This window comes from Octopus sinensis, unplaced genomic scaffold (assembly GCF_006345805.1).
Source record: "Octopus sinensis unplaced genomic scaffold, ASM634580v1 Contig02042, whole genome shotgun sequence".
NCBI lineage: Eukaryota > Metazoa > Mollusca > Cephalopoda > Octopoda > Octopodidae > Octopus > Octopus sinensis.
In genome coordinates this window covers 759,397-774,721 of record NW_021825323.1, presented here as the reverse complement: position 1 = coordinate 774,721, position 15,325 = coordinate 759,397, and the positions used below count along the sequence as shown (strand labels likewise).

The window sequence follows — 15,325 nt, the reverse complement described above, 5'->3', positions numbered from 1 at the left end:
GTTTTGGGGTACATTTATATAAATTTAATTTTTAGAATTTTAAAGAATTCCTTCCTTTAATGAAAATATTCGCAACTCCATTCAGCGTGGAAAATAAGGATGCGCCTGCCAAGTTTCAACTAGAACTCATTAATTTACAAAATGATATAGAACTGGCGGCATTGTTCAAAAATGCGTCCATTATTAATTTTTACGAATTAATTCCTCAAGACAAATTCAAAAATATAACACACAATGCATATATGAATCTACATATTTATGCGAATCAGTATTTAGTAAAATTGAAAATATAAAAATATATAAAATATTTTTTGTGCGGCCCGCGAAGCTAATCTTAATTATCGATTTGGCCCTTGAGCTAAAAAGGTTGAGAACCCCTGATTTAGATTCTCAGTCCCGATTATTGGGAATCTCTCTCCTCCTTTTAGGAGAAGAGCTTGCAACCAGTTCTTCTTCACTCTCCATCTCCCGGCCAGATAGATTTTCTATTTGTCTCATATCTTTCACCGGCGTGTCACGGCACCATGCCACTTCTGCAAGCTGGTAAGCAGCAGAGGTTTCACTCCATGTCTGTGTTTAACTACCATGCTTTCTAGAGTCCTTTTTAAAACAACAGATTGAATATAAGTTCTTGTGGCTTTTTCAATCGATAATTTGTCCATATAGTTTTTGAGGTATCTCGAAACAACGTCGTCCCACGTCAAGACAACCGGGATAATCTTTACCTTTGCATCATAAAGTATCGAAAGTTCGTTTGCGAGCAGATCATATTTATGAAATTTCTCGATTTCGACTTGTTTGAGGCGATCTTGTGAAGTGATACCAACTTCGATTAAGGTTATCTCTTGTTTAGTTTTGTCATACACGAAGATATCTGGTTTGTTGGATTGAACTTTAGTTTCCGTCATAATTGACATATCGACTCGGATTTCAACATTCTGCGTCGATATTATTGACTGAACAGAATGAGCATTTAATTTGCTTCCTCTCTTAATACCGTAGGTTCGACACAAATGAAGGTGAATGCACTTCACAACTTCATTGTGTCTCCGCAGATAATCACTGTTTAACATCTTCCCGCACTGCGTAGCCAAATGATCAATTGTTTTCTTGCATTTTTTGCAGTGACTGCATAAAGATCCCATGGATGTGAAGAACAAATTCCTATCCTGCAAGAGACAGTACAATGCTTCACTCCGTGGACCATTATTTCCTTTAGATAACCACTCTGAGGATGTGGCTAGATCAACATTTTGTTCTTCCATGCATTTGAATAGAACCGAATGTAGCATTTTACAATTGATGTTCTTAAGCAAATATTTTCTTTGAGCATCTTTGATAAACTCAACACCCAAATTCTCCATGCCGAGAATTGCATACTTGGAGGCGAGAAATCCTGCAATTGTGGCCATATGCCATTTATTTGTTTGTATCACACGCAGGATTCCCGATCTCCGTAAGCATACTGTCGACTGTCTTTCTAAACTTTTCAGGAACTGGAAAAGTATCAGTTCACTTCTGAAAGAGACTGAAGCAAGTCCTCTCCCAAGAGATTTCCGATTTAACTATAACCTCTCTTTATTTGCAGGTTTGAGATGGAGTCTGAGAGTCGTAAGAAGTTGTCGTATTTGACGGTCAATACAATCAAATTCACGAGGTTCAATATTAATAAGTCCGATGTAATAATTATATAGAGAAATGGCATATTCATTTATAGCGTGGAATAAATTTACCGCATTTAATTTCGTCTTTGAAAGCATAGTTATCCTTTCCTTTACATTTCCAAGGATAAAATCCAATACTTTACCCTTAAGAACATTACTTCCTGCATCTTCAAGTACACCCAAGTAGCGATATCCTTTGACTCCTTCCAAAGTCTCACAACAAGATAACGATTTGACATTTGATGCTGACTTTTCTGAATTCATCTCCAAGCCAACAGTTTTAAGAATCCATCAACAGCTTCCATCATTTTAATTACTACATCTTCTTTAAGAGCGAATATCTTTAGGTCGTCAATGAAGAACAAATGATTAGTAGAATAGGTCAACATATTTGGGTCCTGTTGATTAAACTGAACCTTTGGAAACATGGCATTAAGAATCCTGCTTAGTGGGTCCATCACCATAACAATCAGTTGTGGAGATAACGAGTCTCCTTGTAAAATCCCTCGGGTCAACTTTACAGAACCAATTCTCCTTCCGTCAACATGGAGCTTTACAGTCCACATTCGTACAGTCCTTTTCACAAAGTTAACAATCCATACAGGTATCCCAGAGCACTCCAACACATGAAATAGAAAGTCGTGGTCAACAGAATTGAAAGCCTTCTTGACATCAATCCATGCAGAGTATAGCCCATTTCCATGCTCTTTATTTAGGCATTGGTTAATAAGGGCCTGTTCTTTAGCACCCTGACACTGTCTCCTCGTACCAAGTTGATTGTCGGAAATTAAGCCAAATACATCCATGAACTCAGACAGTTTTCCATTAACACACTTGGTAACTAACTTATAAAGTGTCGACATGCATGTTATAGGCCGTAAATCTTTCGGGGTCTCACAATCGTTCTCTTTAGGAATTAGATATGTAATTCCAGTATAAAACCAGATTTCTGGCATGTACTCACCGTTGATTATTTTGTTGATTTCAACACATAAGAATTCATGCAGAGATTCTAGTCTTTTAATGAAGAAATTATATATTCCGTCACATCCCGGTGCCTTCCAGTCAAAAAGATATTTAATAATCTCCATTATGTAATTATTTGTCAAATCTGGCAACATGTCTTCACTGCCGGTTATTCTTTTACTAACATTGTCCAGTGACACGGATATTTCGCGCCTTTTGCTCCATACTTTTCCCAGAACGACATGCACTCCTCATCGTCAAAAGAGTATGTTGTGACTTCATTACTCTTTGATAAGTTTCTGTAAAATCTTCTTCTGTTTAGTTCGAAGCAAACATTGTCCTTACGGAAGTCCTTCCTCGAGTTATATACAGCAATTTGTTTTTTCTTAACTCTGATTAGGTCATGTAGTAAGGATTCGATTCTCGAAAGCTCTCCTTTTTTTTTCTTTTTATATCCATAACGACATAGAATATCCATCACATTTTGTTTTTCACACTGTGGCAGAGCCTGTCTTACGTAACAATTTACAAGTTCTAGTTCTGCGGATAATTTTGAAATCTTCGCCTCGGTATTTCCCAACCATGTGGTCTGTGGCTTAACTTTCTTAGTTAAGACTGAGTAGGCACACTGGGCAGCATATAAAGTATCGCAAATTGCATTGATATCTCGAGGTGGATCGTCCTTTGTAATATGATATATTGCAGAGTTTAATCCCATTAAAATATCAGCTTTGACATATTTTCTTGGAATTTTCCAAGTAGGCTTACGAGCCTCTCTCGGTATCGATTTAACTTCCTTAATTTGGAAATTAATCTCTTCCAGGCAATTTCTGAAATTGGAGATTTGCACTTGTTCCCTTGTTGGGAATTGTTTGCTATTAGATCCACCAGCTTCCTTATTGTTACCAGCTACTGGTTTGAGTTTGGCCATATTTTTCAATCTGGTTAGATTCGTACTTTCAGAAAATTTCACGTTGAACTTTTCAAGGATAAAACTCCAGCCACCTCTGGGTATTCTCCCCAGTCTTTGTTTAGTCGCATGAACAGCCTGTGACACCCATTCATTCTTAGAGACACAATTGACATCCTCAATAATGGCAGAAAGAGTGTGAAAGTTAGTATTGGCAACACGACTTCCAAACGTAGGGTTATTGTTTATAGTAGCTTTTGTGGCATTATCCAGCCCCAGAGACATCGTTCCTGCATCCACCATATCTTTTTTATAATTTACTTCTGCAGGAGGGCCCATGGGATTCATTTTCTTCTTATCAAGAAAAACGGACATGAACAGCACCACAACAACAACAAATATTATTGAATTTTGATGTAAAAATAAATTTATCTAAAAAAATTATCTTTTATAAATATAGATAAGCTGTTTTTAATCAAAATATTCTTTTTTGACTTTAAAATTCTATTTGTTGTAAAAATTAGTTTTGTTCCAATTATAATATTAAATTAAAACATTAATTATCAATTAAAATAAAATAAATAGCCAGTTACTATCGTAATTGCCATCGGCTTTCCTAAAATGTCAATTTTTACACAAAAATAATCAAGGCATCAACGGTTATATTCTACTAGGCGAATCGTAGTGATTAGGCCGACTGACATACTGAATTCTCACATCATGACTTTGAATTAACATCTCCCATCTGTCTACAAAAAGTTTCCAAGTTGTAATTAGATCGACTATATTTTACGTGAACTTACAATGCAACATAAAATCCGACATTAGTAACTATGTCAAAAAATAAGTAAATATTATTTATTATTTTGTTTATTTTTTGGTATACTTTATGTAAAAATATAGATTCAGAAAGATGATAGTTCTTGTTGGCTTAACGTTCCTGCTCTGATTTTGTCATTGAATAAATTTAATTATCTGTATGTATTAACGATTTAATAAACATAATGAATAATATTGTCTAGAACAATAATATGATATTCCCTATAGATATATATTTAATTTATATATATTAAAGGTCTGATGGACTTCCACCATTCCAAAGCTCTTAAAAAGATCACGGAGGACAGTACTAACGAACACTGTAACTCCACAGAGATGGAAGAAATAAACGAAAAAACCACAAAAATGTTAATTTCAAGCAAAAAAAGTAACGAAAATTCCAAAAATCCCACAAATATGAAAAACTCCACTCCATTCTATTTAAAAAGGAATGTCGACTTTTCATCAATTCCTTCAGACTTTGGAACCCTCCAACAAAACCCAGATTCCCCCTCAGCACATTGTCCTCAATTGGTTGAAGAAACCAGCAAAACGAAACCAAAAGACTCATCTTTGGTGAGATCTGACACCCTTCAGATGTCCCGTATTGAAAATAAAGGAAAAAAGAAGAAGGGACACCGTAAAGTAGCCAGGGATGGGACAATTATGTACAAAAAGGTGTTTTTTGACGATTTGATGACTTATAGACACCCACATCACATTTAATTCAGTCTATTCAGCTTGGGATTGCCTCTTTGATTGGAAGGTCAGTCAAAGATGAGGACCATGACCTTCTAATGAAGGATTTTACTTTGGTCAAGTCTATAATGTTTCCGCGGGTGGGTTCCTCCGTGACCCCTTCGCATTCGTTCGCGGATTTCCGTTTCCGAGCCTACGCTCCGATGGCTTTTCGATTCTTCCGAGTAGTTTTTTATATTTCGACGTATTCGTTTTTGGTATTGAATTGGGTGGTGACTGATAGTCCTCAATTTGTGGGGGGACTTTGAAGGAGTTGTCCAATCCGGGGGCCTCGGGGAGTATTTTTTACAAGACTCCTGACGATTCGTTTATTATAAAGACAGTCCAACACAGGGAAGCGGATTTTTTGAGAAGACTATTACCAGGGTACTACATGGTTAGTACTGAGGTCATTACTTGTTGTAGAATGTGAGTCAGAACAACAACACAATGCTGCCAAAGTTTTACGGGTTATATTCGTACGAGGTGACTCATTTGTATTAATTGGTAGAGTTTGGGGAGGAGTATTCGACTCATAATAATGAACAATGCACTCCCCTCCAACATTCCGATACAGGAGAAATATGATTTGAAGGGGAGTACGTATAAGAGAATGGCTTCGAAAAAGGAATTGAGAAAGGATAGTCCCACGATAAAAGACCTCGATTTTATCAATGCACACAAAAATGGTTTTTTCATGACACCTCAACATCATGATAATTTTTTCAATACACTGAGTCGTGATACAGCGGTATTTACTGTGTTGATCACTCCTAGGTTCTCCAAAGCTTTAATATAATGGATTACAGTCTTCTCCTGGGAGTGCATTATGTGGGAACTGTGTTTGACGGTGTTGACAGTCAGCCCGTCATTGCTCCAGAAATCCCCAACGGTATATTCGTAGTATTTAATAGAAACAGTCAAGTCTGGGTTTGAAATGGCACGATCTGGGTTTTCCAGTCTGCATCTTACTCATATTTCCGGGTTTCGAGGGTTTTATTAACAAACAGAGTGCTGCAGGGAATACCTGCCAGAACTGCAGATGGATGTAGTGTGGTGCTCTATGCAGCAATTATTGACATTCTTCAACGGTACAGGATTGCTAAGAAAATGGAACACGCCTTTAAGTCAATATTGACTGACGGGGTTGTCACTTTTAATGTTTAATGCAAAGGACATGATTTCTGTCCATTCCCCCAAGTTTTACCGAAAAAGATTTCTTAATTTTATGAGAAAATATTTTTTATCTGCAGGAGGTGACTTAATATTAAAATATTGTTAGATTCGACTACGAACAATTCTGGAAAATGTGTGTCAGTGGTGTCAAGCCCTGTATTGCCCCTGTCTCATAGTATGACTGGTAGATGACTTATATATTAGGGCTAACGGCAATGCAAAAAGTGTCTTCCGACTACCAAACATACAACTCAATGACTAATAACACGTTGACGGACACGAGGTTCACGTCAGAAGAGAGTGACAATTCGACATACGAAGATAATGATATCAACGTTACAGGTAGTTGGATTTTGTGGTGAATTTAGAATTGTGATTTGTCTTGGAGTTATTTTATTAAACGAGTTTTGTGAAATTAATTAAATGTTGTGATCAAAATAATACCGAGTTTTACCTGACCGCATGTTTTGATTTATTTAAAATTGATTTGACGTATTAATTCATTCTTTTTCTTTTTGAGCCATTCCTTAGCTCTCTAACTGCAATCTCTTGTCGACCATCACCAATCTGCTCCTCACTTCAGGATTGTTGTTCCATGGGCACGATTCCGTCGTCCTCAAATTGTCGTAGAGATTTTCGTTGTAGAAAATGAATGACTTCACTAACATCACTCTCTTGAAAGTTCATCCCATTTTGGTGCTCCACTAACATGCTTTCAAGAGTTTTCTTTAGTACGATAGATTGAATATATGCCCTCGGAATAATATCCGCACCCAAAAAATCCATATATGATTTGTAGAATTTACTCACAATTCCCTCCCAAGTCAAAACGATAGGGACAATTTTAACTTTCGCTTTGTATATTTGGGACAACTCTCCAGCGAGGAGGTCGTATTTATGAAGTTTTTCAATCTCAACCACCTTAAGCATCTCCTGAGAAGTGATTCCGACCTATATTAAAGTAATCTCCCTTGTCCTTTTATCGAAAACAAATGTGTCCGGCTTGTTATGTTGTACTTTGATGTCTGTCATCAGCGTCGTATCGACTCTAATCTCAACATTCTCAGTTGTTACTATTGATTGGACTGAGTGAGTCTTCAGTTTCTTTGAATATGTGATTCCATATTTACGACACAGGTTTAAATGAAGACATCTCACCACCTCATTGTGACGGCGTATATAATCACTACTTAACATTCTATTGCATCTCGTTGCCAAATGATCGACTGTTTTTTTTGGCAGATTTACAATGACTGCAATTTGATCCTTTTTCCTCAAAGAACAAATTTCGGTCCTGTAAAAGGCAATACAATGCTTGGGCTCTTGGACTATTATTCCCTTTTGCAACCCAGCCCGACGATGATGCAATATCAACATTCAAGTCTTTTAAACATTTGAATAACATAGAATGAAGAGATTTACTGTTAATTTTCGTCAATAACCATCCAATTGATTTGAATTTGAACATTTTTAAATTTCCGGAATTTAAAGCATAAAAATTTAAATCTCGTGACAAAAAACATTGCTCACTTTTCTTGTTATTGCATATGCCACGTTCTCCCAAGAAACAGTTAACTGAATTTAAAAAAGGGATGATTATTGCGTACTTTAAAGAGGGTAAATCAATCAGAGAAATCTCAAAAATACTTAATTTGCCGTATTCCACAATTTCATTTAATATTCGAAAATTTTGAGAATCTGGAACACTGCATCGGAGACCGGGCTCAGGACGTCTTCCGAAACTAAGTTCCCCCCAAATACAATTTTTATGTAATGAAACCGAATCACATCCTACATTGTTGGCAGTGGATTTGTCCAACAAAACTAAAGAAACTTTCAATATTGATGTTTTCCCTAGGACAATTCTGAGAACTTTGAATAAAAATGGGGTATATTGTCGTGTCGCAAAAAGAAAGCCATTGTTTTCTCAAACAAATATTATTTCGAGATGGTCTGCGTCACTACGATTTTTATCGATATCTGATAGTACATGGAAATCGGTGATATTCTCAGATGAGTCAATGTTCGATGTTTTTAACAACAGAAAACATCAGCTTGTTTACAGAAAAAATAAAACGGAGTTAAAAAATGCACATTTGCTGCCGACTGTTAAGTTCGGAGTAGGGAGAGTTATGATTTGGGGTTGTATATCGTATAGTGGTGTAGGCAATTTGGTTTTTATCGAAGAAACTATGAACTCTGGGTATCATATAAATTTACTGTCTAATAATCTGGACCAATCAGCTGAAAAAATGGGCTTATCCTCGTTTATTTTTCAACAGGATAATGCTCCATGCCATACATTTCGTATTGGTTAAGGCATATTTAGAAACCAAAAAATATATTATTCTTGATTGGCCATCGCAATCATCGGATCTTAACCCAATAGAGCATGCATGGTGCTTTATGAAAAGAGAATTAGCTAAAAATCCCCCGAAAAGTAAAGAGGATCTAAAGACAAATATTATGAAAAGTGGCAGTCAATTCCTAAAAGTTTTTTACAAAACTTAGTAAATTCAATGAGAAAAAGGAGTTATTTTTTATATTTAGCAAGGGGAGGACATATTAATTACTGATAATGAGATTTCCAAATTTGTGTTAACTTGCAATTTTTTGTTTTTGTTTAAGTTTGTAAATAAAAAAGAAAAATTTTATTATAAAAATTAAGGTATAATAATAAAATACTACTTAAAGATGTTTACAACAAAAATAAATCAGTATATAAAGACATAAACATTGGTGAGCAATTTTTTTTGACGACCACTGTACTTCTGGGTTAGGAATCCCGCGATCGTGCCCATATGTGTTTTCTTTGAATTGACAGCCCGCAGAATTCCAGCTTTTCTCAGACACACATTAGATTTTCTTTCCAAATCATAAAGGAATTGGAACAACATGCATTCACTTCTGAACACGATTGAAGTGAGCCCTCTTCCAAGTTTATCTCTTGGTAAATATAGCCTCTCTTTATTTGCAGGCTTTAAATGAAGTTTTGTCTCATAAAGAATACGCCGAACATTAACATCAATATCCTCAAACTCATGTGGTTCAATGTTGATTAGTTCAATATAATAATTGTAAAGTGATAATGCGGATTCGTTAATTGCTTTGAACATATTTACTGCATTCAGTTTTGTGCTTGCCAAATCCTTAATTCTTTTTTTAATTTCATCGGAAATCTTTTTTAAAATTTCCTGTTTTAGAGTGTTACTCCATTTATCCTCCAACACTCCAAAGTATCGAAAACCTTCAGTTCCGTTCAAATATTTTGCTTCCTCTGATAAACATTCAACATTAGTAGCCGACTTTTCAATGTTTTTATTAAGTCCTGCTGATTCAAAAAATAATTCAATATCATGCATCATCTTAATAATCGTGGCCTCTTCCTTGGCAAATATTTTTAGATCATCCATAAAAAGCAAATGATTAGTGGCATAGGTAATCATCGATGGACTAGACTGGCTAATATGCACTGTTGGGTATTTTCCAGTTAATATCCTACTCAAAGGATCCATCACCAAAACAAATAGTTGTGGAGACAAAGAATCCCCTTGCAGAATTCCTCTTGATATTTTAACTGTTCCGATTTCATTTCTATTAAAATTCAGTTTACATAAATTTAGTGGATTATATTTTTGCGTAAATTTCAAAATGTTCCAAGAAAAGAAATTATGATGTTAAGGTTAATAAGAAGAACTGATGGCGATCCTGTTTCCCCTCACTATATTCGTGATGAATTCAAGTTATTGTTTCCTCTTTCAGTGAGATAATTCCCGGAGCGTCCATCACGCCTAGTATTAGTGTGGAGATATTAGGCTGCCCATTGACAGATGGTGGAATCAAGGACGCTCTTGAAACTAAGGAAATGCTACTGGAAAAGATTTTTGTTCGTCTTAATTTGTTGGACTCACATACAGCCTTCTTCCTGCTCAAAAATGCCCTTGGCATCCAAAAATTAAATCATGTGCTACGAGGGTCACCCTGCTTCTTAGTAAATGATCAACTTCATTCTATTAATGTCCTTTTCCGGAAAACAACCGAACGCATCATAAACATCAAATTCGACGATTAAGGCTAAAAACAAGCTTCCCTTCCTGTCTCCTTTGGAGGTCTTGGCATCCGAAATCCTATCGATGTGTCCCGCCCCGCATTCCTGTCTTCACTGTACAGCAGTCAAACTCTGGTTCGGAAGATTCTACATCTCCTCCCAAAATCTTCATTAGCTAAGATTACTGCCTACTTTGACAGTTGGAGCGCAATCGAATCGAAGCTGCTGTCGGACTTCTTCTTGCAGAAGATTTATGACAAGATTGTGTGCGAAGGTCGGTTCGAGAGTCTCCTAAAGACATCGAATCAACACCGTAGAGCATCGAATCAACAATGGTTGGAAGCCTTCCCGATCAGAAGCTTGGGGACTCTCTTGGATTCTGACACACTGCGAGTTGGTATCTGTCTACGTATCGGTCTCAAAGTTTGTGAACCACACAAATGCCGCTGTGGTGCATCGATTGATCAATTTGGACTCCACCCTCTTTCCTGTCGAAAAAGCGCTGGTAGATTCCCGAGGCATTCAGCTCTCAACGACTTTATAAGAAGAGCTCTCGATTCAATCGGATTCCCATCAGTGCTGGAACCACCTGGATTGGACCGAGGAGATGGAAAACGCCCAGACGGGATGGAAGGAAAGCCCCTTGTATGGGATTCAACATGTTCCGACTCCTTGCCACTTCCAGTGCAGTCTTTCCTGTGTTGTTGGGTACCATCGGATTGATTCCTCTGGTCAACAGACATCGAGATAGTAGCAAGTTGATTACTGTCTACATATTATACGTCAATTTAAAGTAACACGTAACTTAAAGAATGGAGGTTAGTAATATAGGATATTAGGTTAAAAGAGAGGACATTCGGGCTGAGTACAGTACTGCATCTTAAGCAAAAGTTCGGATCGTTTAATGTCAAATACGACAGAATATACAGTCAACTAATTCTAAAGCAAAACAAAACGACCTTGTTTAGCAGAGGAATTTTACTCAGTACATTGATCAATCCATCATTTCCCATGGACTAATCATCACTAATAGTAGAATTAGTACATTTATAGTGGCTTCTCTCATATATTGGTATCCTTTTTGACGTCTATTATCGCCAAAGTGTGTATTTGAATAATGATCATAATTTGTCTGCAGAATAAACCATGGATTCCCAATGTTGCTACTGTCGGTCATATTCCAAAGATTGTATTTGGTAGAGGTACGTGTAATCACAGTCCCCTTTCAAAGTCATTAATTTTACAAAACATCTGATTCGTTAACTGAACCCACAATGAAGTAGCATGGCGATATAATGGGAGTTGATTTGAGTCGATTTACAGCCTCATCATATGTGGAAGAACTTTCAAGGACATCTCTGACCAAAAACGATGCAAATTGTTTCTTTTTACAACCGATGAAAATAAATTCAATTAATGCTAATATATTAAAAAAGAAGCTCACAAATAAAGCCAGGAGGTTGTTTTAGAGGCTCAACTCTCTGATTTATACTCACAGCGAATTTTCCCTGAATATATAAATTTAGAAAACAACATTTTTAAGTCCGGTAATTACCCCAAAATATCCGGCAGAGGTTATAGAAGTGAACAAGGGCTCCCCTCCTCTGTAAAAATGTGTAATAACTGTAAGATTTCTAATATAATCGACCATTGGAAATGATCGTTTAACAAAATCAAATCTAAATTTGTTAGTCAATATTAAAAAAATAAACCCAAATAAACCAAAATCGAGACTTCTAGCAAAAAATTGTTCTATATTATGTAAATAAAAAGAAGAACCTCCATTCGAGTTCTTAGCCACGATTGAAGTACAAAACGTGGTTATTTCCATTAAAAAATTCATCATAATCAACCACCCTTCGATAAAAAAACCAAGACTAACCCCTGTCAATTTTGGTAATTTCATGTGCTGCTCTAATTTCGTTTTGATATTTAATCGGAATTTTGTATAAATAGTTCTAATTATTGAAATTTATAACTCTACATCCAAATGGTTGATGTTCTTTAAAATAATTTTTCCAACAAATGGGACATCTTTTATCAATTTTTCGATAAATCCTTTAATTGCCCAAATCTAAAATTATTATTTTTAGTTCAACTGATTCGTTTTTGTCAGTAAGGACCTCTCTCCATCTCTCTAGAGGAGACAAATCGAGATTTATTGTATATTCTGGAACACTAAAATAGTTTTATCCAATCATAACTCGATTGGTGTTGAAAATTGAAATACAGCAGTCAAACAAAAGATAATTAGCATGTTCTATTTATTATCTATGAAATATTTTAATAATTAAGTGTGATATTATTGTTAAAAAAATTAAATTTTGTTGATTTTTAAATCTTTAAAAACGACAACAAAAATTTATTTATTATTATTTACAACAAAAAATTTTTAGAGACAGTCGATAAACGTTATTCCATTATGGGAACTTTTATGGATCGGAATTGTGTGCGCATTGGTGTCTGTCAGTGACCCGATCTGGAGACATTACACGATAATAATCTCTTTCTTGACCTGGACTAGAATATTTGATTTGTTTTATTAAATAAAAGTCGAAATTCATATTGTGGTAACCACCTCAATACACACCTTTGATTTCTAAAACCTCGACTGAGCTCGATGGTTTTTAACCTTTTTGAATCGCTTGTTTAAATTGTCAATAGTCAGTGGTTACACTGTTTTCTTTGGTCATTAAAAAATTTATATTATGAAAATATGAAAATAATCCTAAAATTTTTCACATATTTTTGCTTTTTGTGACGTCCACTCCGACTGCTTCCAAATGGTTTTTGAAGAATTTTGATACTATTCCGTCCTAGATCATAACAACAGGGACAAATTTTATTTCTTTCCGGTGAATTGCCTCAAATTCATTTTTCCAGAAAATCGTATTTGTTGAACTTTTCCACTTCGACTTACTTGAAAAAATTTTGTGAAATGATCCCCATCTCGATAAGTTTAATTGCGTTGCTTGATTTGTCGTGAACAAAAATTCCGAATTTTTTATTTAAGATAGCAGTATCTGTCGGAAAATTGTTTCAACTCGGATTATCACAAATTCGTTGGTGCCAACAAATTGGACTCCATAGGTTTTTTAATTTTTTGACTTTTTTATTCCATATTTTTGACATAAATGCAAAAGCTCGGAATTTGATCACTTTATTATGGGCTCCGGGGTAGTGGCCGTAAAACATGCGTCCACGCCTGGTGGCAAGGCGACCAAAGGTTTTTTTGGATTTGTTGCAGTGTCTGTATTTATAGAATTTTTCGAGCACAAAATTAGTGTTGACGCATTAATCAATAGTGTTGACTCATCACGCATTAGTGTTGGTGTATTAAGCATTAATGTTGAAGCTCTAAAATTTGTTTTCCAACCGCATATTTTCGTCGTTATTAAAAAAACAAGTTGCATTAGCCACAAGCTTGCTATAGTCCTGGGGGAATTTGGTGGAATACATGTTTTCTTTAAATTAATTACCCAGGATTTTTGTTCTTTTTAGGCAATAACTTTCCTTATGATTCAAATCATCATAAAATTGGAGGAGCACTCTTTTCGCGTTATTACTAACTGATTCAAGAAATTCATTTCTTAAAGTGCATTTCTTAAAGTGAACGATAAAGTCTTTCTTCTCAAGTGTATATAACTGTCCATCAAGATTCGACGAATGAATAAATGAATTTTTTTATTAAAATGGAAAAGCCAAAAAAAGAGAGAGAGAAAGTTAACGAGACAACGTATGCCTCTTCTGCGTTATTTCCCTCTTTTTTATGTTTAATTCAAGATTCGAGAGGAAAAGGCTCTCTCAAGAATTTGTATTAATTTGTTCAAACTTTCCGGGCAAAATATAACCGTCTAATGCAATAGTTATAAAAAGAGAGTGAGTGTTTGTTTATAGCCTTGAATAAGTTTACTGAGTTTAATTTAGTTTTCGTAAAGTTTCCAATTTTCTTGGATGCTTCTTTGTGAATTTTCTCTATAACTTTATTTTTCAGAACGTTGCTATTTTTCTTTTTGAAATATTCATCCAACGCATCGACTAAGAAAGTATTCATAGACAAGGATTTAGGTTTCTGGATACACACGACCATGCAACACGGTAGACCAGAGTTTTGTTAAAATGTGCTAGACACTCAAATATCATGTAAAATACAAAAAAAGCCATATGGTCTGAAGGATAATGCATCAGGCTTCTATCGAGTTGATTGTCAGTTCGATTAGGAGTCTAGCTTTTGGCGGTTGGTTATTTGGCGTGTGATTTTGTTGGACAATAGGAGATCAATTTAATATCATCCATAAATAGAAGGTGATTTGTTGCATAAACAAGCTGACCATGTCTTTGATTCCCAATTGTTACTTTCAGGTATTTTCCATTTAACATTCGACTCAAAAGATCCAATACCAACACAAAGAATGATGGCGAATATAAAATTGTTCTTATATTCGATAATTCCCCCGGAGCACATTGATATACAAATCTAATATGTTTGTAAGTTACCATCTCTCCGATCGTATTTACAGACTTGACCAGACATAAGAAAACGAGGTATTTTGTTACCTTTTGAAATAAAAGAGAAACAAGAAATGTTTTGTTTTGTTTTGAAATACGAGAGAAACAAGAACTATTCCATCGATAATATATTTACATAATTTTTTAGACAAAAATTTAAGTATTAGAAAGTCAAAATAAGGGTGTTGATCGATTCAGGCTGCCGTAGACCTGGAAATCAGTCCGACGACGAAGCACTACGAATTGAGAGGCAGATCCCGCGTAGAATAGAGACTGATACGCGCTGGAAGAGCCAGCTCGTCTCCCTCCGGTCATTCGTCTTCATTCACAAAAACTCCTCGGCCTCCTTACCAACCACGCCAGTGGTCTCAAAAGTAAGGGACAAGAACTCGTAAGCGTCAGAAAGGAGTACGTATTTCGACCTCTTCCTCTCCTCCGCAAGCGCGCAAGCGTATCCTGAAGAATATGCTGTCCAGAGCAACAGCGTCTCGGAAA

At 35.7% G+C, this 15,325-nt stretch overlaps 1 protein-coding gene across 1 annotated transcript; it reads right to left on the bottom strand.

The window, feature by feature from the left end:
* Positions 1–503: 503 nt before the first annotated feature.
* Positions 504–1,412, bottom strand: LOC115227177. The gene has a single exon (XM_029798090.1). The coding sequence runs from the start codon at positions 1,410–1,412 to the stop codon at positions 504–506; it is 909 nt and encodes a 302-aa protein (XP_029653950.1).
* Between the last annotated feature and the right edge of the window lie 13,913 nt (positions 1,413–15,325).

Bases quoted from the DNA above. Each gene is read 5' to 3' on its own strand.
- LOC115227177 (XM_029798090.1), bottom strand. From the start codon at position 1,412: ATGGCCACAATTGCAGGATTTCTCGCCTCCAAGTATGCAATTCTCGGC.